Below are 25,130 nucleotides of genomic sequence, written 5' to 3'. Positions count from 1 at the left end.
AAAACTGCTTCTCTTCAGAACCGCAACCAAAGGTCACAAGAAATAAATTTATCCTGACTCATACAGTTTTAGTGATAATGAATAGAAAAAGTTGAAGATAAGAATACCAACTAATTAACCATTTAAAATTTCAATTTGTGACAAGGTACTACTGTACTCTAATATTTTAAAATTATAACTATATACATCTGTTTGGTTTTCAAACATAACTATAGATTTGTGAGTATAACGTTTCTAGTGTGATGAGGCTAAAAGAAAAATTAGATTTCTTAGTAAAACCCTTTGAATAGATAAAAGTCCTTATATTATTCTTAAATATGATCAATTAATGGTGTTTTATACACTGACTTGGGGTCATCCTGGAAGTTGTGGGTGTCGCCAGAATCGTCGTACTCTGCTGCATCATCGCGTGGGGGCAGAATAACACCTCCAGAGGGCAGTGCCAGCACCGCTGTCACAGTGGCCTGCACTCTTCGTGGAGGTTTGGGCACGGATGGCCGTTGACCAATAGATGGCAGCATCAGACTCTCACGCCCACTTGTAGGTTTCTAAGTGGCATACAAGCATTCATTCCTCTCTTTACCTAGCGATCTTTTGTACTAACTTTCAAACACTGATGTCTCACTTGCCCGGGTTTGAATCCCAGCGGAACAAGTACTTTTTGTGATTCAATGTTATTGAAAAATTAAATTAGGCTATTGCCATTCATGCAAATTTGATTAATGTAAATAAAAGTCGTTTGACAAGTATTTGGTCTTCTGATCATATGTTAGTTTGGTTATTTAAACATATATGTGATAGTATTGGCCAAATACAAAATAATTGAATTTTATATATTTATATATATATACAGGGTGTATATTATGTCTGGAAACACCCAAATATATCCTTTAATAATTTAAATATAAATTTGAAAACCTCTTACAATCGTGATAGAGATTGGGCATCTAACTTTTTGGAACAAGGTTTTGTTATGTCACACCACCAACGGGGGACGTCCTGCCGAGGGTATCGTGAATATTCTTAATGGAAGCCTATACCTTGTGATACATAATTTTAAAGGTAATAGCTTACTGAATTTGAATGCCACAAACCGCATCTCAAAGGAATTATTCTATCAGAAAATAGAGCATTTTTAGTATTGAAAATTTACTGATGTTCAACAATGTAATTTTAACATGGTTCTTTGCCACAAAAATGTGTTACACTAATTTTTTAAGCATTTTTTAAATGTTCAATTAAAATAAAATAAACAATTTATTTTTAAGCTGGTTTCATTAGTACAAATTTACCAGTTTTTATTACAATGAATAAAACTTATGAGTCACTTTCTCTGATTACTTATGAATCTGTACTTGGTGTTTTCCAGTCAGCAGGAAGGTTTAAAGAGACAAAGGTCACTAGCCTATGAGAAACATTATTGTGTTATTAATCATCTGGTCTAACAGGTTTCAGTTTGTTGACATGGAGCTTTCAATTAGACAGGTCTAAGCTTGGGGAATTACAAATGTGACAAAGGTCATATCATTCCTGTCGAGTTAATCAGTGTCTCTGAAGCATTTGCTGTCAACAAGTTATCTAATTACAGTAGTTCAGTTTTTATTTGGCATTTTAATGGAATTGTCTCTGAAAGAGAACGAATTACTCTGTTGATGATGCGAGGATATGGCAAGGCGATCGTCAAAGATCTTATCGGAAGTTTGTAGGAAAGAAAAGTCGGGTAGGATACAATCTGCAACAGATGAAGAACATGCACTAGATGTTTTGCAAACATTTATTGAAGACCCACATACATTGCTCAGAAAAAGCTGCACAGCAACATGATATGCACCCTATGTCTGTGAGTAAGATTTTGAAAATTAATAAATACAAACCATTTAAAGTTCATTTAGTCCAACAGTTAAGTGAGGATGATTACGACAGAAGAGTTGAGTTTTTGTGAACTTGTGATGCGCAAATGTGATGACAATAGAGATTTTCTGACCAACATACTATTTTCTGATGAGGCAACTTTTTTCCTAAATGGCAATGTTAACAGGCACAATTGCCGTTACTGGGGCTAGTGAAAACCCACATTGGATTACTGAGTCCCATTCACAGCAACCACAAAAAACTGAACGTATGGTGTGGAATTTTAGGTAACAAAATTGTTGGACCCTTTTTCATCAATGGAAATTTAAATGCCGAACTTTACTACAATATGCTCCAAAATGAAATAATCCCAGCTATTCAAATTGCATCAGGAGAATACTTTGATAATGTATGGTTTCAGCAGGATGGTGCTCCACCCCATTATGGGAGACAGGTAAGAGAGTATTTGGATTTAAGGTTTCCTCATAAATGGATTGGCCGAAGAGGAGAAATCGAATGGCCTCCAAGATCTCCGGATTTGTCACCAATCGATTATTTCCTATGGGGTCATTTAAAATCCAATGTTTATAGAAGAAAAGCCTCATAATTTGGAAGACCTAAGAAACAGGATTATAGAGGAGATTGCTTTTGATAACTGAAGAAATGTTAGGCAACTCTGTCGAAATCATTTTACACAAGATTGGCTCATTGTCAAACCGTAGAAGGAACACAGTTCGAACAATTGCTTTGACACCAAATGCAGGTAAAACGTTTGTTTGTAAGACTTTTCTAACAGCATACATTATTTTTTTATTTGTAATAAGAAATCAATAACATAAGTATTTCCATAATTGTACTGTAATAAAAACTGGCAAATTTGTGCTAATAGAACCAGCTTAAAATGAAATTTTTTGTTTTTATTTAATTGAACATTTAAAAAAATGCTAAAAAATTAGTGTAAACACATTTTGTGGCAAGAACCATGTTAAAATTACATTGTTTGAACATCAGTAAATTTTCAATACTAAAAAATGCTCTATTTTCTGATAGAATAATTCCCTTGAGATGCAGTTTGTGGCATTCAATTCAGTAAGCTATTACCTTTAAAATTATGTATCACAAGGTATAGGCTTCCATTAAGAATATTCACGATACCCTCGGCAGCAGGACGTCCCCCGTTGGTGTGACATAACAAAACATTGTTCCAAAAAGTAGATGCCCAATCTCTATCACGGATTGTAAGAGGTTTCAAATTTATATTTAAATTATTAAAGGATATATTTGGGTGTTTCCAGACATAATATACACCCTGTATATATATATATATATATATATATATATATATATATATATATATATAAAATACTGTTTTTTCACGTGAAAATGTGTACATAGATAACCAAATTGAAAAATTATGGTAGTATATAAATAATATTTATCTTGCAGTTATCTATTTTCTATGTCTATCTATGTTCCTTCATTGGCATGTGTCAACTGTGTCTATGCACAGACATTCGATTCCCGATGGTAAATAGATAGAAGTTTGCAACATTTTTCTCATAATTTGTGTAGTTAAATAAATGTACCTTCTATAAGAATGTATGCATGGCCAATAGTGGTTTGAAATTTTTGGCTGGCAGTTCATACTGGCCAAATTTGCTTTAACAGCAACTAAACAAAACCTTGTAGCATATTAAATTCTTAGTTACAAAGAATAAAGGAATCAATATCGAATTTGAAATCAAGACCACAACTTTGCTATTGATATTGAATTATTTTGTTATCGGCCTATCTATAGTTTTTAAAATAAAACATAAATATTATTGGTTGAAGGCTGGATTACTAATGTATCAGCTCTGGTTCTAGTATGAAAGCTTGTTGCGTACCTACCCCCTACCCACATAGTACTGGGCAAAATCTCTTAAGAGCCGGCTATACAGGCAGCCATCTTGATTTTAGCTCTATAATAATAATAATATCTTTATTGCATTTAAACAATTTCTGACAGTGTATTGCAATCGTCAACTTTTAACACATTTTGTAAAAAAAAACCATGTACACGTTTTCAATCAGTCAGACATACATTGTAAAGATTCATACAGACACATCCATTCCGACACCAGATCCAGCTGTTGAATTTTGATTTTTAAATTTCCCAGCGGTTCATCATGAATTCTTCAACAGAGTAAAACGCTTTAGACACTAGAAGGCGCTTCAGATGAGTTTTAAATTGATTTGTGTTGTTTGAATTTTTCACACTTTCAGGGAGTCTGTTGATTAGTCTGACATCAACTTGTTGCGGGAGGTGTTGAGACAACATCAGTCTTTGTTGCTGTGTTCTGAAGTTGTCCCTGCCTCTGGTTTCATATTGGTGAACTTCCCTGCCACGAACTAAGACATACTTGGAGAAGCAGTACATGATCACCTCTGAAATATAGAGGCAGCAATCCCAACTCCCTGAAAGATTCCTTGCACGACTCGCTAAAGTTTAACTTTCCAATTACTCTTACGGCTTTTTTTGGAGTTTAACAACTCACTCCATTTTGCTTTTGGAACAACCTCCCCAGAGTCTTATTCCATACGCTAAATGTGCATGGATAAGACCATAATAAGCCATCTTTAAGACTCTTGGGGAACAGTACATTGCTAGTCTTCGCAATGCAAATATACCTGAGGAAGCCTTAGCACATACGTTATCTACATGATCGTTCTAGGTCAGTCCCCTATCAAGGAGCATTCCCAAAAACGTCATGGAATTAGTTTCCTCTAAAAGGTCCTCATCCACAAAAACAGCAGGCTGCTCTGCATCTGGCTGTCGGAAAGAGAAATGAACAACATTTGACGAACAACTATAGGAACAATGTTAAACCTCATGAACTGTTAAGAACTTATTTTCTGTCATATTGTTATGAAAGATGTCACCTTTTAAAGGTGTAATTGTTATGTATTAAAACATAATGTTTTGAACAATTTTATAGTTTTTTATAAATTAACCCTTAAAGTGCTAATTTAAATTACTGTCAAACGCTAAGACATAAAAAAATATATTTTTTAAAATTTCCCAATGCTAATTTTTGTTTCATATTCCTTGGTATTACCTTTATAATAAAAAATAATAAACGTGTAATATTACATATTTTTGAGAATTTTATACGCACGAAAACATTTGAAATTTTGAATAAACTGCATTGCAGGATAATGTACATAGGAACACTATTTGACAGATTACATTACATTTATACAGGTTATTTATAATGAGTAAATTGTAACTGATGTTTCTGTATAATTAGGACATAAAAATAAATAAGTTCAGTATAAGATTTTGAAATGTAATAATATGAAATTCAACACAAACTTATTTATACGATAGCCTACAAGGGAAATGAAACAAATATTGTACTTATAAACCTTATTTATTTAGAATAAATAAACTGGACTGTATGGTGAAACTGGTATAAAATACAAAACAAATAATTGAAAAAAATATTACACATAATATACCAAAAATGCCCTCAAACTAAGTTGTTCGTAGTAATCATTTGGATCATCTGGATTAGCCATTATAACAAAAAATTATACTAAATGTTAGTAAAAACAAACTAAAACACTATTAGAAAAACAACGGACTGATTCACTTTGTTTAACAATATAACCAACATACGACCAACACACACGTAGTTAAACAGCTGAATGAAACGAACGCGTCTGTAGGCGTATGCCACATCACAGGCCATACAAAAAATGGCGGCGATTGCTTTCAACCCGAGTAGATACCGTTAAAACGTCCACCAACGGTGACAAAGCGTTTTGTCTAGTCCCGACAGTCGAAAAGAACATCGACCTGCTCTCTTACGGAAGTTTTAACAACTAATTCTTTGCCATTTCAAAAGTAAAGCTTTTGCGTTTGTAGACGCTATCCGCGTTTGAAGCATCGGCAGTTCCGCGTCTATAGGCGTTAGCCGCGTTGGAAGGGTTAAGCTGTCTAAGAATTTTAATACTACATTGTTAGTAACATAAATTATAAGGAAAAAATGAGACAAAGAAAAGAAAGCAGTGATAGGATTAGTGCTGGTACCCGTAATACTGAGACGTTTTATCACCCCATTTCCACATACATGTTGGATGGGAGAAAGGTCTACCTAACCACACACTGCTTCTTCAGTTTTAGTAAGTTATTTATAAAGTTTATGAAACATTAAAACATTTTTTTTAACCCTTTCATAGTTAGTCAAAATGTTCTTGCGCATAATTTCTTATAATATACAGTCAACATATCAATGTGATTCATGTATCATTGGATCGGGGAAGAAATGAGTTTATGAAGGCTATAATTAATTGTTCTTTGTTAGTGAGAGTGTGACATCCACACAGAAGTGGACTTGTTTAGGTTTTCATGTCTAAAATTTTCTTGGCATTTTATTTTGCACATTTAGTACACCAACATTAAAGATAGCAGTTGCTAAATATCTATCATTAAGAGTGCCATTCAAGTGATATCTTCAAAACATTTTAGATTTGTTTAAATAAAATCAAATTTACCATTAGTTAGATACAACAGACTGCCATTTCTACTATAATACAAACTTCCTAAAACATTTTAAAATCTGTAAGAACTCTTATAAACTTTTCTACTCAATTTTCAAGAATATTATGACTTATGGCTAAGATATCAAAACAATATTTTGTACATCATCATCATCATCATAAAACAGGCTGATTTAACAGCGAATGAAACACACTAGTTTTACCACTATTGTTGTAATTTTAGTTCTGACCTTCAAGACGCTTCTTCAGTTGCAAAAACATATGGTAGTCATTGGGCACTAGATTGGGGTTACAAGGAGGATTATCAAATTGTTCTCAATCAGATAATATGAATTTAAGTTTGTTTTGCCACATCTTGTTTTAAATGTCTTATTACTCCTTTTTACCTCATTATCTCATTATTTGCAGTTAGTGATGTGGTGCTACTGGACATTAATTGGGTTGCCCAGATTTAATTGGGTTTTTGCTGTGCCCAATACAGGTTCTAATGGCAGGTATAAACAAGCCAGATGTGAACCCTCCTGGAGCAATAATGCAGCATACTCACAATCTCTTCCTTACGACTGAGGCGCTCGATCTCGAGCTCCAAGTCCCGCAACTCCTCCTGTTCGGTGGGCAAAGGACAGAACTGTACAGAGGTCAGGTGCTGGGTCGGGTTGGTCAGCTTCAGTATGATTTCACAGGGTTGACCAGCTCTCAGTGGCTCTACAGTGAGAATCCGTACAGATGGCAAGTGATAGCTGGAAAAAGAGACACACAAGGGTAGAGAACATTACGTACTGACGAATATATTAAAGAAATTAAACAGAAGGGTTATAAATAATAAATAGAATGGAGCAGAAAAAGTCAGTTGTGTTGGGCAGGTGGTTGTGGCTGGTTTTGTCTGGTGGCTATTAACCCTTTTGAAGGCCAGGCCATAAATTCATTTGTACTTCTAAACACCCCAGCCATTGTATCCAGATTACTTGCCAAAAAGGCCAGCCTCAAAATGGCACTTTTGACACACTCCTACAAACACTGGTGTAACTCATCTATAAATAGTAGTATCTTAGTGATGTTTGTTTTGTGTTACGTATTTAGTAGTATATATAAAAGCATCAAAATATATTTTTGTAACAATTAAACTTTTTTATTTTTTTTTTTTTCAAAGTATTAGGATTTTTTTTAAATTTTTTTATGTTTGATTAGTAACAACTAGGATAAAAAAATTATTTCAAGGAAAACATTATTATTATAAGAAAGTATACATATTTTCAAACAAATATAGAAAAAATCATATGAATATCTTCAGAAATAAAGTTTTGGAAATATTTTTCTAGAAAACTACAACACAGTACACCATGCGAATCAACATGAAAGTTTGGTATAACAAGTGTTTACCTTGTAACTCCTTGTTTGTCCATAGGCCATGTGTATTACTGTACAATGGTCACCTTATAGTTTTTTCTCTTGTTTACACAATTGTCTTCAAACACTTTATACATGAACATTTAAAAATGTATTGTAATAATAATTATAGTTAACAAATCTATATACTGTACACTATTTACACAGTCTTTTGTGCTTCTTTATGCACATTTGTGTTTATGGAAACACTCTGAATGTACTCCTTTGGTACATTTTAAACAATACAGTCTTGTTCTCCTTCTTTGATTTTTTGTACTGCAGACACAGCAATTCTTTTATTTCTTTTCAGGAATCTTATCCATTCCAAGCCACAACAAACAAACAGCTGCTACCAAAGAGAACCGAACATTTTGTTTGATACGTCACTGCCTTCAGAATTGCATCTTTCTACTAAACAAAAAAAAGTGAAAACATTTTATAATAATTATGATAATTAATTTGAAAGGATATATTTTTATGTTTCGTTTGATATTATATTACAAACTAAAAATAAAGAGGTAAGGGAATAATTTAATCAAATGAAGGGTGCCGATTTCTCGGCGCAATGCCATTTTCGAACTGATTTTTCTATGCTGATATCTTGGCTCACGGCCGTTTCGGAAAAAAAAATTCGAGAGCCAGTATATCGGCCCGTGGCCGTCAAAGGGTTAATATAAAAGAGAAAGCAAGTATAGTGGCCAGAAATCTAGATCATGTGATAAAAAAAAACTGCAGTAAGACAAACTGAAAAAGAAGTAAGGTATATTGACCGCTAGACACTAGTTGATATCTATTAAATGAAGCAATCAGGAGACAGCATCAGTTGAGAGCTTCACACTGTACTCAACACATGCAGGGAGAAATGCTTTGGGGAGGAAACCATATAGAGAAATGTACAAGATTTACCGAGCGTAACCGAGTCCAGCTGATCTTTACACCCACTATTAAAGGAATGTTCCCAAGTCTGCTATATTACTCAGTGCATATAATAATGCCAAAACAATCAAAAATATTAAAATAATTTGAAAAAATTGTGAATCTTGGTAGACCTACCAAACTTGACAAAGTGAAATAGACAGTTTTCGGACATTTTCATCCAAGGTCTTATCAAGAGTATGGAGTGGTTAGTGAGGAGCAAAAATCCTAGGAATAGTATTTTTTCCCAGATAGGAGAATTGAGATTCAGTTTAAATGCAACTAAAAGATGGTTTATGATAAAATTCCTACGAATTAACTTTCTCACATTTTTTGAGACTGGAACCCCTGTACGCATTGTTTATAAGAGGTATTCCTTAATCTTCAAACTTCCTGATACCATATCTCACACTTCATTATCGACACCTTCATTTTTATTAATGACAAAGCCAATTATACTTCAAGCAACACTATTGCTTAATATTTTACCCATCGTACTCCATTGAATACTAATTACAATAAACGGGCAGTATGGTTAAAGTGGAGTGAAACACTGTATAATGCAAAAAGAATTATAGTCTACAATATTATGGAGAGAAAGCCTACTAATTGAACAGTGGAAGGAAGTCCATATACTTTGGACTGAGAGGTGAGAATGGTAGAGGAAAAAGCCAGTTTATAAGCTAGACTAAATAGTGTAACCAAGCAAAATGTAGAAAGCTGTATACAGTAGTGCAGAGGTGTACATGTTTGGTACAATAATGCAAAAACCAGATAAGGTAAAGGTAGCTGATACAAATTCATACATTTTGTGGTTTACATTCAACATAAAACCTGAATATTGACCTTTTTAAGAACATTTTTATATGCATCCAGTATTAATACAGTATCAAAATTACACAAGACATTTTTCTGTTCCAACTTATCCTTTATTTAAAGCAACAAAATATTCCGTTAGAATTACCTTAAAATAGTTATAATTATGATTTATATAGCCTAATAAGGCTGAAAATTGAGTCTTAAGTGCCAACTTCAATTTTACAGAGCGTTTAAAAGTCTTGAAATGTATATTTTGGTTTTTAATTTATATCAGTTTTTTAAACAAGAAATAGGCAATTGTTTACTTCTCGTTTAACACACAACAGAATATATTTCAAAAATTAAATTAATGTTAACACTTTGTACCCTGGGCCTTTAATACATGTTTCGGCGTGGCTCCCTGGGGGTTTTATGATGCTTTTAAAAAATTCTGTGTTATTACAGTAATTATGTTATAAACTCATACTATATATCTTTTTAAAGATAGAGATACATACTTTTTTAATGTATACAAATATAAAGTTTATTTTCAAAATAAAATTATTACATAATATTGAATGTTATGTAAAAAATACAAAAAAAGTTTTTGCTACATAGCTTGTTAGTTCAGGTAATTCGCCTTAGAGTGGTAATTTTTAAAGCACAATGGTCTGAATCAAATACAGGATTTCGCAAATTTTCGTTTAGATCGTTCATAACATCAATATTTGGTCCCAGGTGTGTATCAAAATCATCGTCACTTTCCGACTCGCAGTCAAACAAAAGATCGCGAATTGCATCACTTTTGATTTCATCACCCATATTATTTAAACTCGAAAATAATAAGTAAATAATATAAAATAAAATCAACGGAAAGTCTAGAAGAAAGAACAAAGCGAGTATAAATACAAAACAAAACCTCACATTGCTTGCATTTGCCTTTACTTCATTCAGTAAGAAACTAAAGTTCTGATTATTTACAAACAGTTAAATTCACATTTATAATACATTATAATAACGTTTGCTTCAGTATTTGTCGGCAAGATTTGTAGAAGACATCACTAAGACTCACAACAACACACAACGTGAAACACTACAAAGCAAACTGACAGTACCGACGATCAGCCGCGCCGCCTACGATTAGCTGTCTAGACTCGCTTGTAGTACGACGATAAATATACGTATTTCATTACTAAAACGTGACCCAGGGATCTCAAAACCAATAAAACTGTATGAAAAGAATAATTTTTGTACAAAATGTACGATCTACAAAGATGAACTACAAAATATCTTATCATCTATTAAATCTCTCGAGGCCACAATTGAGATATTGCAGAAGGATAATGAGGAATTACAGAGCAAAGTATCATATACTGATAAACATGGTTCAGTGTGTCTTAACTGTTTCCCTCCACCATCAGATTGTGACTTAACTAACAACAGTGATTTCACAACTGTGGTTTATAAACGCAGGAATAGTAAAGTTTCTGAGTACGTAAGGAATGCAAGAGGGTTGCAGAATGTAACCTGCTCACAGGATACATTAGAGACATGTAATCCATTTGACATACTCAGCTCTACAGATGAGCAAGAAAGTATTTCTCATGATAAGGAAGGATCTGATAAAGTAGAACCAATGGAACATAAAAGAATGTTGTTATTAGCTGACAGTCACGGAAGAGATTTAGCATGGAACTTAAACAAACATGTAAAGAAATATGAAGCCTATGGTTTTATCAAGCCAGGTGGTCGTGCTGCCCAAGTCTTGAATCAACATAACATTGAAGGGGAAAAGTTAAACTCTGATGATATTTTAGTGATCTCCTGTGGCACAAACGATGTAGCACGCAATGAAGGTAACACAATGATTGACATTGTAAGTAACAGGTTGAAGAATTATAAAAAGTCAAAGGTTGTTCTCATAGACCTACCTAACAGATATGATTTGGCCAGCTGGTCCTGTGTTAATGCTGAAACACGAAGAGTCAATATTGAGTTAAAAATATTGTGTGATGGACTCGAAAATGTAACTTTGGTGGAGGCTAGCAAGGCGGATAGACAACTTCATACAAGACACGGGATGCACTTTAACAACAAAGGAAAACAATGGCTTGTGCAGAAGATCTGTGAGGCTGTAGCAAGAATGGACGGAGAGCAGTCAGTATTCGAAGAGACGAGCGTATCTTTGCATGGAGGGGAATCTAATCTTGTAATGGAGGGGATTCAGGACCAACCTTATCCAGATACTTCTCCCAATGTTGATATCGAAGAGTCCTTTACTCGATTCTGTCACAGTCTGAGGAACACCATTCTTATGCACTGTCCGCTGAAGAGAGTGGGTAAAAGCTCGTTTCCCGTCTGGTTCTCCAAGGAACTCAGGAAGTTGGTGATTGGGAAGAATTTTCTCCATAGAAGATTTAAAGCCTCGAATAGTCTTATAGTTTACAATAAATTTAGAGAGGCCCGAAGTGAATGTAAAAAGGCTTGCTAGGGTATGTCACACTAACTACATTGCAGTGATTGAAAATAGCTTGGTCAGAAACCCTAAGACCTTCTGGAAGCATATTCGTTAATCTAAAACAGCCGTTTCCACTCAGGGCATTCTTCATTTCGATGACAGGTCTGCTTCGGACCCCCAAGCTATATGTGAACTCTTTGCTGATTGTTTTTCTTCCATCTTCAAGCCAAAAGTTGCTGGTGCCCCAAATTACTCCTTCTGCACTAATGTCAGCCTTGCTACCTTAACCGTCTCCGCTATTGAAGTTGAGAAGAAGCTTAGGAATCTCGACATAAGTAAGAGTCCCGGACCAGATAATATATCAGCTAGTCTCCTGAAATATTGCAGTGAACCTTTGGCACCTCACCTAGCGTGTTTCTTCAACGCACTGCTAAAGGTTGGAACCTTTCCTTCAATTCTTAAGTCTGGATTCTTGGTCCCTATTTACAAGTCTGGTGAAGTGACTGACACTAAGAACTATAGGCCTATAGTCATCCAACCAGCCTTAGCCAAGGTGTTTGAGAGCATAGTGCTAGATAGAATGTCCTTCCTTTTCAAGAATATTGTAATTGCTGAACAGCATGGGTTTAGACATGGAAGATCTACAGTTACAAACCTAACAGTCTTTGTCAACAGGATCCTTTCTGCTTTTAGCAATGGTAATCAAGTTGGACTGTCTCTATCTGGACTATGCTAAGGCGTTCGACAGAATCAGTCACCCCCACCTGCTGAAGAAACTGGAAGCTCTTGGTGTTGCTGGAATCACTTCTACATTGGTTTGACAGTTACCTCTCGAATCGCACTCTCCGGGTGAGCTATGCGTCAGCACTCTCACGGCCTATTCATGCAACATCAGGCGTTCCTCAGGGTTCTCACCTTGGGCCGTTCCTCTTTAGCTTATTTATAAATGATATTGGTGAATACATCAGCGGGGACTTTCTCTTGTTTGCTGATGACGTGAAGATATTTAGAGAAATTTCCTCAGCTCAACAACAAAATGAATTGCAGAGGGATCTTGACGGTGTGGACCAATGGTGTGTTATCAATGAAATGGACTTGAACCCAACCAAGTGTGTTTCCGTCTCCTTTTCCAGAGCCAGACAGACTCTTCTATTTGACTACTACCTCCAGGAAGCTGCCATCAGAAGAGTGGATAGAATTCGCGACCTCGGAGTACTTCTGACATCAAACCTTGACCCCAGTGCCCATATCTCGGACATTTGCAAGCAGGGCTAATCGTGTTCTTGGACTTATCAACCGAACCTGCCGCCAGCACTTTGCTATTCCTGCCATAAGAACACTTTACGTCACATTAGTTCGGCCAATACTAGAAATACTCCGTTACGGTATGGTCCCCACATCAGGTTGGTCACTGCTCTAGTCTTGATGCTGTACAAAGACGCTTTCTACGGATGGTTGGCGTGAAGATGGGATATCGCTACTTGGAGACAAACTTGGAGGAAATGGGACAACAGCTGCACCTTCCTTCCTTGGCTGCTCGCAGGGCTCTACTGGATCTCATGTTCCTCTACAGACTACTAAATAGCCTTATTGATTGTCCGAATATCCTTCAGATGATAAACTTCCATGTACCTCGTCAGTCTCGTCACCCTCAGCTTTTCTCAAGGAATTTTCCATCCGACCAACTACACCTACTACAGTACTCTACCCCGCATAATGAGACTTGGTAATGATGCCTGTGCTGATCTTGACTTCTTTGGCCCTTCTACAGAATCTTTCAAGCGGTGTGCACTCGCTTTCATCCTAAAGTAAACTCAACATGTTTTCATACTACTAATTTAACTAAGCTGTAAATAAGCATTATGCATGTTAATTTATTCTATTATCAATCGTCAATTCTTATTTATTAATTGTTACTATCCTTGTTATTATAATTGTTATTTACTATCGTTACTTATTATTGTTATTTATAATTCCATTTATTATTGTTATTTTATAATTTGTTGTTTATTACTGTTATTTATAATCTGTTATTTTTTATTATTATTTACTATTGTTATCTATGATTGTTGTCATAACAGCTGTTATTCATAATTGTATTTATTAGTCCTTGCACATTCTTTTGATTGTTATTAATGTCTTTTCTGTGCAGCAGCCTTCTTCTTTGTTGTTTTCAGTTGTACAATTTCTATGTAAAATGGTGTATTGCCGTAAATAAATAAATAAATAAATAAAAAAAATAAGAATCTGAAGAACATACAAAGCCACCTGAAGAAGAGGAAGAGCATAATTTAGAACATTCTTCAATACCAGCACAGACACTGAGTTCTGGACATAATGGTTTTTTAGACAAGTGAGAAACAGTAGGCTAAATAGTTTAGTAACTGAACATAAAAAAGTACAGTTTGCACAAACAGGTTTTTTTATTTTTAAATATTCAGGGTCTGGATGGTAAGATAACACTTTTAGAAAGTTTCCTGGTTAACTTAAAAAAATTAGATTTTATTTGTATATCGGAGCATTGGCTAAAACAATTAGAAATTAGTTTAACATTTCCAGTAGGTTATCGCTGTGTTAGTGCCTTCTGCAGGAAAGAGAAATTAAGAGGAGGGACAGTAATTTTTGTGAAAGATTATGTTCAGGCAAGGTCCCTTGATCTGGGAAACATTGGTGTGGAGGTACATTTTGAAGCTTCTGCAGTAATTATTGACAATTTAAAATTGATAGTGGTTTGTTTATACCATTCCCCATCAGGAGATGCAGATATTTTTCTTTTATGCTGTCACTTTTAACTCAATATCCCAATTAATTATACAGTGGTAGCCGGTGGAGACGTAAACAATAAATTTAATATAAATAACTGTACAAAAACAGTGAAACAATTTCTTAATGTACTGAGACAAAACAATTTTTATTGCCTAAATTCAGCTGCAACACGGGGTAAGAATTGCCTGGATAATATTTTTATTAACTGTGCTAGACATCAGTTAGAGTTTTGTAACTTTTTTGATTTTCCATACTCGGATCATGTTGGTTTGTTACTTTGTATTAATTGTATAGATTTAAGTTTTAATAATTTAACTTGTATGCAAACAGATTATCTTAAGTTTGTATTACCTAACTCTGCTGTGTTAGATTTAATAGACAGCCTTGTCTCATTTGACTGGAATAGTCTTTATCTCAAGTTTACATATAAAGATGCAAACCAGATTTTTGAAATGATATTAGAAGTAATTTTGAGGTTCTTACAATTTTTTATAGTCCTAAAACGAGCTGGAACCAGTTCTTCCAGACAAGTAAATAACAAGTGGTATACCACTGACCTTGCAAAAATGAAGGAAAAGTTATTGTTTTTAGGTAAACTGAGAACACATAACTCTGTAGCACAGTTGATAGTGTTGAAAAAGCAATATAAATATGCAATTAGTGAAGCCAAGCTTAAGTACAATGCAAATACAATTGAAAAAAGTAATAATAAATGCAAGGCCGCATGGAAAATAATAAATAATAATAGTAATAGCTCCAGACATCACAAAATTAAATTACCACCAGATACTTTTAATGATTATTTTATCAATTGTGTTAAGGAAGTTAAACAAAGCATAAGTAAACCAAGCATAAGTGTTAATGAATTAGTAAATAAGGTTAATATTGATCATAGACATTTTGAATGGAAATTAATTTCAGCGGATGATGTTATACATGCAACAAAAAGGCTTAACAATACAGATAGTAAAGATATATACAATATCTCTAATAATTTATTAAAAAATATAATACACACTATTGCTGAACCTCTGTCGTTTAGTTTCAACCAGTGTTTAATGGAAGGTGTCTTTCCAAACAAATTTAAAAAATCAAAAATATGTCCGATTTTTAAAAAAGGGGAGCGGGATGAACCCGAGAGTTATCGTCCAGTATCATTAATCCCTATATTAGCCAAGCTGTTTGAACTGATAGTATATGATCAGGTTAGCTTCTTCTTTGAAAATAATAACTACCTACAATTTTCTCAGTTTGGATTTAGAAAGGGAAGATCGACAATTGATGCTGTGGACAGGCTGGTAAGAGAAATTCTTTTGACATTTGAAAATAAAGCCTTTGCTCAGGTTACTTTTTGTGACTTGAGTAAGGCTTTTGATTGTGTAAATCATGATGACCTTTTATTGAAGTTGAAATATTATGGTATTTCTGGTACACCTCTAAAATTTTTTGAATATTATCTTAAGAACCGTTTGCAGTCAGTTTCAGTTAATGGTGAAACATCCAAGGATGTTTTTGTCGAATGGGGAGTACCTCAAGGATCTGTGTTGGGACCACTCTTATTTTTAATTAGCATTAATGATTTGCCAAACTCATTAAACACAAAATCATTTTTATATGCTGATGATACTACATTCCTAAATACTGCCAATAATGTGAATGAACTTAATTTACTATCTCAAGCCACTATAACAGATGCTGCTTCTTGGTTCAGAACAAATGGATTTTTGCTCAATGAAAATAAAACTCAAAAGATGTTATTTACGTTAAGAACTATGGACAGCAATAATATTGACAAGGATAGGGTTTCCAGGACTAAATTTTTAGGAATCTACATTGATAATAAGTTAAGTTGGCAGGCTCATATAGATTATATATCCTCAAAATTATCAAGAGTTATATATCTTTTAAAAGAATTAACAAGTTGTGTACCAAGTCACTATCTGAAAACAGCTTATTATGCTTATTTTCAATCAGTTTTTTGATATGGTTTAATTTTATTTGGCAACTGTTCTAGGATCGATGAAATTTTAATTCTTCAAAAAAAAAGCAATTAGAGTAATAACAAAATCAGAAACAAAAGCTCACTGTAGACCTTTGTTCACTAAATTAAAAGTGCAAACAATCATAAACTTATATATATATATATATTTGATTTGATTACTTTCATTTAGAAGAATCATGACTTGTTAAAATTTACAAATGAAATTCATGACCACAATACTCGTAACAAGAATAAGGCAGTAATTGAGTATCACAGACTAAGCAAATCTTTATCTAGTCATATTGTATTGTCTATTAAAGTGTACAATAAGGTTATTCACCTTATAAATGAAAATTCAGTGAAGATATTTATAACACAAATTTTATAAGTGGTTACTCAACAATCCCTTTTATTCTTTAAATGAATTTTTTTTACTGTCTGTGATCAATTATTAAACTAAGAATTTATTTTTATACTGTGCAACTGTACTTAATTATTTATTAACGTTTTATAATAAGTGTTTGTCTAATTTTATTAATAAATAAATTTATGTTTTGTTTATGTATATATAACTTATATTGTTTCTATTGTTATTTTGATCTCTAGTTTTCATAGAGATTAAGTTGTTAAGATTTTATTAAGTAATACATTTTTAACTGTTTTTTATTTATTGACTTATTTGTTGTAACTTTAAATATCCTTATATTATTTATTTAAGTAGGTTAGTGACGTGGTAATACTGCTCAATATAAATAACTTTGTCAATGCTTTTGTAAGCCTGAACGACAATAAAACATATTCTTATTCTTATTCTTAATACGAACTTAGACAACCAATGAACATAATCAAAATGTTTGAATCCAAAAATAAGATGACTGAGCAATTAAATACAATTAAATAACACGACCCGAGCTATACTCGGGTGCCGGTAGCAGGCGCTGCCGACGCGGCCCGACCTATACTCGGGCTCAGGGTACAAAGTGTTAAAAAACTATAATCATGTTGATCATGCAAACTATGACCAATGACTAAGTCAGCTGTTTTTTGTAACTTACATTTTGTTGTGTGTTTGTTTATTTCTGGATGATTTTACTCTTAAGAAAAAACACAATAAGGAGAGTTGTTGATAATCATAATCTTCATGATAGTGAAGTTCTAAATGAATTTAAATCTTCATTAACACTTCATCTGTTAGACGACTAGTGACAAGTCACTAAAAACTGTTTCTCCAATGTTGAACGACTAGTCACTAGTTGATTTTTCACTCATCTATTTAACCCTTTTAACCCCAGCCATTTTTCCATGGACTTGCCAGAAAGCCCATGGCGATAAGGGACCGTAGTGCAGAATTGAGGGAAAATTAATCTAGTTTTCTTATTTTTGAAGATAATTTTTAGGTTTTTGTTTTAAATTGTTCACAAATAAGTGTACTCTTAGATGTAATAGTTAAAAAGTACTTTTACAGAATGATTTGTTTTTTTAGCGTATTTATACATAAAATTTTTTTTATTTTTTTTTATTTTTTATAGTTTGGACATACATAAACGGTAGAAAAAAACATTGTAGCCCCTGAAAAATGAAGCAATTTTGTTGTACACATATTTCTTACTACACACACAAAATTTTAAGAACTTTCCTTGATAAATGCAGGAGATATATCCAATTAATTGTATTGCTGCATAAGCACTTCTTCATATATTTCCACATACACGTCAGTAGAAGTATACAGATATGTTTACTTGTTTATGCACTTTTGAAATAATAACAATTGTAAAATAACACAAACTAATTGTAATGGTTTGTAAGACTAAAACTTGTTTAATTTTTCAAAAAAGTAAAAGAAATAATATTTACAATATATACATTTTATGGTACTTTGGGAATGGGGTCAGATTCCGTTATATGCCCCCAACGCTTAAACCTTTTTCAATGAACTTAGAACGTTATAAAACGATGTAGTTGAGTAACAGAACTAACATTCCATTAATCAACAAGCATTTCCAGGTATTGTGATCGGTATTTTTGTCGCTGTTATCTTATCTTTCTCGAGAATCCCGATTACGGCAGGCCGCGCGGCGGGACTCTGCAATCACTTATCTACTAGACCGCTCGACTTTGACCTCTGTCTGAGGATGGGGAGGGGTTTGCGATAAGACAATTCCTGTTTTATATTGACGAAATATTGTTCTACGCTAATCTAGTAATCAGTAGAAGCAAAATGTCAAATAACGATTCATGTATGGGTGTGGTCGGTATAATCCCAAAGTACCAGTCTTTATCAAAGTGTTTTCACTCACTGGTAACTTTTCTCTACGACGTTTACTCATGTTTTTTTTACTAATAATACAATAAATCACACGAAAAACAACCGCTTTCAATTACGCAAACTAATTGAGGTTATAAGTCAGCATACAACAACAATGCAACTGAAGTCGTCTGACAACTGACATCGACAAATAAACTACGCTCAATGACGACGAAATACGATGCCAATTGGAAGGTTTATTGTTTTTGCATGTAGCCCGTTTCTTCGCCGACTACTATACCGAAACTGATGGCATTTGGACATATTATTAGCCAGCTACAATAAATTCTCGAGACGTCCGGTATATCGGACGTTGGGCATTTTAGCTAGACCACCTCTGTCCGATATACCGGACGCCGGGGCTAAAAGGGTTAATCAAAGTTTTGTTATTGAAAATAAAACTTAAGTAGGACAAATATTATACCAAATAAATCGGGATGTTTAGCAGATTAATTTGATACATAGTTTCTTGAATTATAATATTAAATAAGTAAGCACCAAAATTATTATAAAGTTGCAATATAAATGTTGGTTTGCTATTTGGTTGTGTACTTTGAGTGAACGCGAAAAAGGATTTTTTTTCCTATACTTTTGCCGCGGGAAATCTTGTTTAGGAATGAGTTTGGCTACATCACTGCATTCAGAATTTCTCAACAAGATCATCTGCTTCAAACATCTGTTCATTGATATATGTTACACAGAAAGATCTTTGACGCAAACATTGTTTGCAACATTTCTGTAATGCTAGACGACGAGTTTCACTAGTCACTAGTATTTTGTTGTTTCTTGTAGTATTAATAATTAGGGTTGTGTTAGTATTAAACAACATCAAACTTTTTCTTGTGAAATTTGCCATCAAGTGGTATAAATATCTTCAAGGAATAAGTAAATTATAAGTATTTATTCTGTGATCAAACTTTATAATTTCGAGGACTATGGCCGCCATATTGATGCACCGGCATTACTCATTGTGTATTCTAAACTTTTATTTGTGAAGTCTAAGCTTGTATGTATAAACTATACCGTGAACAATGGTTTTTTTTCTGATTCATTTATTGTACAATAATTTAGTGACATTTACAGGTCTGCAGGCTAAATTGTATTATAAAAATCGTTATACCTAGGCCTACGTCTAAATAACAAATACAGTACTGTTTATTTTATTATTTTTTATTTATTGAACAGTGAGTGACCTAGTAAATTAGTCAGGTGAATTTAGACAATTATTGTAAGACAATGAGTTTTTATTTAAATAAATTTACTTCATTTTAAGCATTTTCTGACAGTATATTATGTGACTTTACAACTTTTATTAAAAAAATATAAAAAAAACAACATAAAACACTTCTTAGGATTTGCAACAACCATGTTTACATGAAAAATGGATATAAAAAAACAAAAAATATATCTTTATTTTCAGAACTTTTGTGCTCTACAACATAGAAAAGGTCTCAAAATATAATAAGCGTACATAAAGTACCTAAAAATGTTAGAATTTGATTATGTAATTTTTTGCAAAAACACAAATTTGTCTAATTCCCAAAAACAATTTACAAATTTTGGGGAAAGTGGAATTTTTGTATGTTTTGCATAAAAACTTTTTTAAGACATTTTGTATAATTTGATAAGTAATACAAAATTTAGTTATATTTATTATAAGGCTTTATACTACAACTAGCAAAATAGTGCATGCCATTATAGGAATTTCAACTGTCACATCCAGGGTTATGTTTCCGAAACGTTACTGTCAATAAATGAGTATAAGATTTTAAAGTTGTATCTACTTGAAGTAAATTAGATTTCTGTTTTCTACACTAAGTTAGATTTTGACTTAAGTATTTTTTTCACACAAATACATTTATAAACTTCAAAATGTTTGTAAAAATGTTCAAGGTTATATTTAATTTTTGGTCCTGATAACCCTGGATACGTTCCAAACGTATTGAGATATCAATGTACAACCTTCACCATACTTATTAAAATACTTTTTTCAATAAGCTGGGCACCTCAAAGTCTTATTAAAAGCTATCACGCATACATTGTGTTGAAATGCACTATACGGGTCATTTTCAAATTGAGAACTAATATGATGTAGTAAAAAAAAAATAAAAAAATAAATTAAAAATATTTCAAAACACAACAGCAGTGCTCCTTAGTTATCAATAGTAACAGTTACTGAAGTAGCAGAGCTTAATTTGTACAGTTTATATATTTTTTTTAAATTTGAAGTTGGAGACACCTGAAATTATGTCTCCTCGCCGACAGTATTAAAACATTTATTTTTTAAGGTTTAATTAAAAAGTTAAACCACAAAATTTATATTATTCTTATTAGTCACTGTCATCAGTAAGATGGAATATATAAGAAATTTTCATAATTTTCAAGAATTGGAGGTATTTTATTAGAAAAATGTATGCTCAAATAAGAAAAGTAAAATAATCAGAACGATTTTAAAAAAAAAAACACCAAAAATAAAATATAAGTAATAATCAAAACTTACTTGACGTTGTTTATTAGATGTTTTGTTTAATCGAAATTACAAACACAACTCTTTTTTTTCCATTATTTACGTTTCAATGTGCAAAAAAGTAATCGTCTGCGAGGAGACAAGTGTCGGCGAGGGGACATCGGCCATCAGCGAGGAGACAGCGGCCGTCGGCGAGGGACCATTGCGATCGGCAAAAAGATGATAATCGTCTACCAATCACTGACAATGTGTTGGGTTTTATTAAAAGTATACTAACAGCTGTTCCTTGAATCGTGTTTAACTCCTTTTTTGCATTATCATAAAAGTATATAACAATATGTAAACTTTCTGGACTCTGTATTTCCTTAATATTTTCGATCCGATAACTCTGGACGTTATTTCACACTCTTTAGTTTTAGGCGGCGTATTTTTCACTGACGATTTTAACTGCTTTTCAAGGACATATCCGGCAAAAAGTCTCTTTTTACATGCGATGTTTCATGGCCAACCAGATTTCTCACTTTTTTCTAGGTGAAGGAGACGTTAAATTAGTGTTTTTCAATCGCTCTCTCTGAAGCAGTTTTTTGTACTTGTCTAGTTTGGCTTTTAGTTTTCGTTCTCTTCTTTTTGTTTTTAGTTCTCTATATGCCTTGGCTCTGTCTTTCCGAACCATTTTTCTTCCAACTTGTTTTTTACCGAAAATCTCTCTCGGTAAATGCTAAGTCTTCAGTGTCAATGTTGGGTGGAGTGTTTTTCTTAATAACTCTTCATCTTTATTCTTCTTTCTAAGCGCAGCCTTTCGTTTTCTCTAAACTTTTCTGTTCTGTTTCTTCTATTTTTCTGTCATTTCACTAGCCAACTTTATTTTTTTCCTGTTTTAAGCGATGGTATCGTTCTCTATCTCTTTGCCGTTTTTTTCTAACTTTTCTTCAGACAAAATTCGCTTTGTATCTGCGATTTCTTGCATTGGCTAGTTCCCTTTCTCGCCTATATTTTTTGCGTCTTCTGCAGCTAGCTTTTCTTTTTCTTATTTCCCATTTTTTATGAAACTATAAAGAAAGAAAAAATAGTAATCAAAATAGCACTTACAAAAACTATATAGCTGGGAAGCAGGAAACTGCTACTGCTGGTTGCTGTGTGAAAGACATATGGGGCTTGTAAGGGTTAACAGAGTTAGTGAGGTATTGTAAAATAATCCTCTAGATACCATGAGTATTGCCTGGGGAGGAGGAAATTGCCTCTGCTGGCTGCTATGATAGTCGCATGAGGCTGTAAGGGTTATTAACGTAAGAAGAAAACTTATTAAAAACATCAATTGTTATTAAAAATTTCAATTTAAAGTTATGAAAACTCTACTCGCCGATGGAAAAATGTCTCAACGCCGACGTCGGCAGGTACATTCGCGGACCTCCACGAAGAGACTGTCTCTACGGTAACGTCTGCTAGGAGACAGTCCGTGAGGAGACATTCTGCCGAGGATTTCCGCTAATTCAACAACGCACTTAGTTAGACCCGGTAAGATTTCGAAGTTAATGTCCGATTCCGTAACGGCTCACAACACCGATAATATGAACGCAATTGTTCAAGAAATACGTTGTTACATTACCGGTCGGCGAGTAGACATCTAATTAATATACGCAATTAAATAATTACCTGGATTGGGTTTTAAAAGAAGATTTTACGAATTTGTCGAACAAGAACAATATTAAACCTGTAACGCGGAATATCCACAACTCATAACACACAAGACAGGGAACGCTGGAATTGAATTCATGTTTTTGTGGCATTTTGGAAAAAAAGGTTGTTGTCTTAGAGATAGTTCTGGGGACATGAAAAAAAACGCAAAATATCCTTTATTTAGAAATGATATTGATTTATTCACAGGTTATGGTCAAAGAGATTATAATTGGAAGATGGACTTACTCCTTGTATTACAATTGAAGAATATAGATTTATATTGTAGATTTGTAGAGACATTCTCATGGCAACTGTTGGGGACAGTCAGCGAGGGGACAAAATGAGAGTTATAACATTTATTGGGACAATAACTAATTATCATTTTAATTTTTAAATGGGTTCTATCTAACTACTTAGCATACTTTTGTTAATCCTTAACCTATTATAATTTTAATTTGTTCATTTTACTAAAATGTTATTAGCCTGGAATGATATTAGTTCTCAATTTGAAAATGACCCATACACATTGGCACTATCCCTAAAGATTATAATGTTTTTGTGTTATTTCCCCATAACTTTTACTAGACATGGTGTAGAGGTGTTTTCTTAGTGTCATTTTTTTCTATTAAAAGGACCTATAAAATGATATGTCACAAGATAGGGGTTGCTATTTGAAAATTTAAAGTTACCTTTCCCCTCCTCCCCATACTTCCCTTTGAAAAGGGGTAAAAACATTTGTATCATTCATAAAATCCTAAAAAGTATTTTATTTTAATAAGTATGGTGAAGGTTGTACATCAATATCTAAATCTGTTTGGAATATATCTAGGCGTATCAGGACTTAATTTACACCCTATATAAACTATGGACAGGGTTTGGGATCTAGAAGTCATGTTCGGCGTAGTTATGTATTAAGTTTCTTTAAGTGCAACCATGAGGACAACTGCAATAGACTGATTTTGTTACAAAATCTACGTAAAACAACATAAATTTTACTAAATTTATGCCAAACTGACAAAATAGTTTGGCAACTTTCAGTACACCTGGCAGTAAGATAACTGACACTTTTAAGTACATCAAGTTGAATAGTTCGCACTCAAAGCGTTAACAACAAAATATTGTATGCTATAAAACTAATTAAAAATTCAAACAATGTTTAGTGTTATACACTCACTGTGCTGCCAATTGTATCTTGAACTTGATAGAGGCCGGGGTGAACTCAGGCTTGCAGATGTTGTGTTCACATTCACGACAACGCTGCGAGCGTTTTATGAACAACCTACGGTGGGGAGGGATCAAATCCTCAGTGCTGACTGGCTGTGAGTCGGTCAGTGCCAGGCGCTGTGTCATTGTGGTTACTGGGACACAATACACAGTGAAATATGAGTAGGCAGATAAAACATTCAGTCACTAAAAAAACGCACTTGATAAAGTGAAGTTTTGTCTACATAATGCAAAGTTAAGTGCATAACTTCAAATAAAAAAGATTTATAACAGACAAATACTCATGAATAGTGCCACAATATTTAATTTAGATATTAGCACTAGATATATATCTCAGAAATCCTTGTGGACCGGATGTAAAGAATTACTAACTACCCTACAAAATTATATGCATTTACAAAGTTTAACTTTTTCAATTCGAGCCAAGAAAAGAATATTAAGCTATCTATATCAGGACCTACCTAGTAACGTTATTAAACTGTATACCAGTGCCATTTTTTAAAGGATGAATCTTCTGAGGTCCAATTTGCAGCACTGTGTTCTTCTAATAGAGCTCTTTAATTTAATGGATGACTAATACCTATGCTCTCCATTAAAGATTTCCTTCTGACTCCTTGCGAGCCATTCCCCTAAACCACAGGAAACTGATAATTACCTCAAAGAGTAGATTTTTAGGTGTAGTGGTTATGTACAAAGTGTTATTGATTTACATTTGTAAACGTTCAGAAAGTATTAAGCATATAAACTAAGCGTGTAC

At 33.4% G+C, this 25,130-nt stretch overlaps 1 protein-coding gene across 1 annotated transcript in view; it reads right to left on the bottom strand.

Annotated features, from left to right (window-relative positions):
• Positions 1-25,130, bottom strand: part of LOC124359332 (dynactin subunit 4) — a 44,220-nt gene that overhangs the window by 3,561 nt on the left and 15,529 nt on the right. The window contains exons 6-8 of the mRNA XM_046811996.1: positions 24,324-24,507; positions 6,944-7,136; positions 349-548 (exon numbers count right to left, since the gene is read on the bottom strand). Of these exons, the coding sequence (XP_046667952.1) occupies positions 349-548; positions 6,944-7,136; positions 24,324-24,507 (577 nt within the window). The remainder of the gene's footprint in view (positions 1-348; positions 549-6,943; positions 7,137-24,323; positions 24,508-25,130) is intronic.

Source organism: Homalodisca vitripennis, chromosome 4 (genome assembly GCF_021130785.1).
Source record: "Homalodisca vitripennis isolate AUS2020 chromosome 4, UT_GWSS_2.1, whole genome shotgun sequence".
NCBI lineage: Eukaryota > Metazoa > Arthropoda > Insecta > Hemiptera > Cicadellidae > Homalodisca > Homalodisca vitripennis.
The sequence above is the reverse complement of the archived record's forward strand: the minus strand, read 5'-3'. Positions and strand labels throughout refer to the sequence as shown.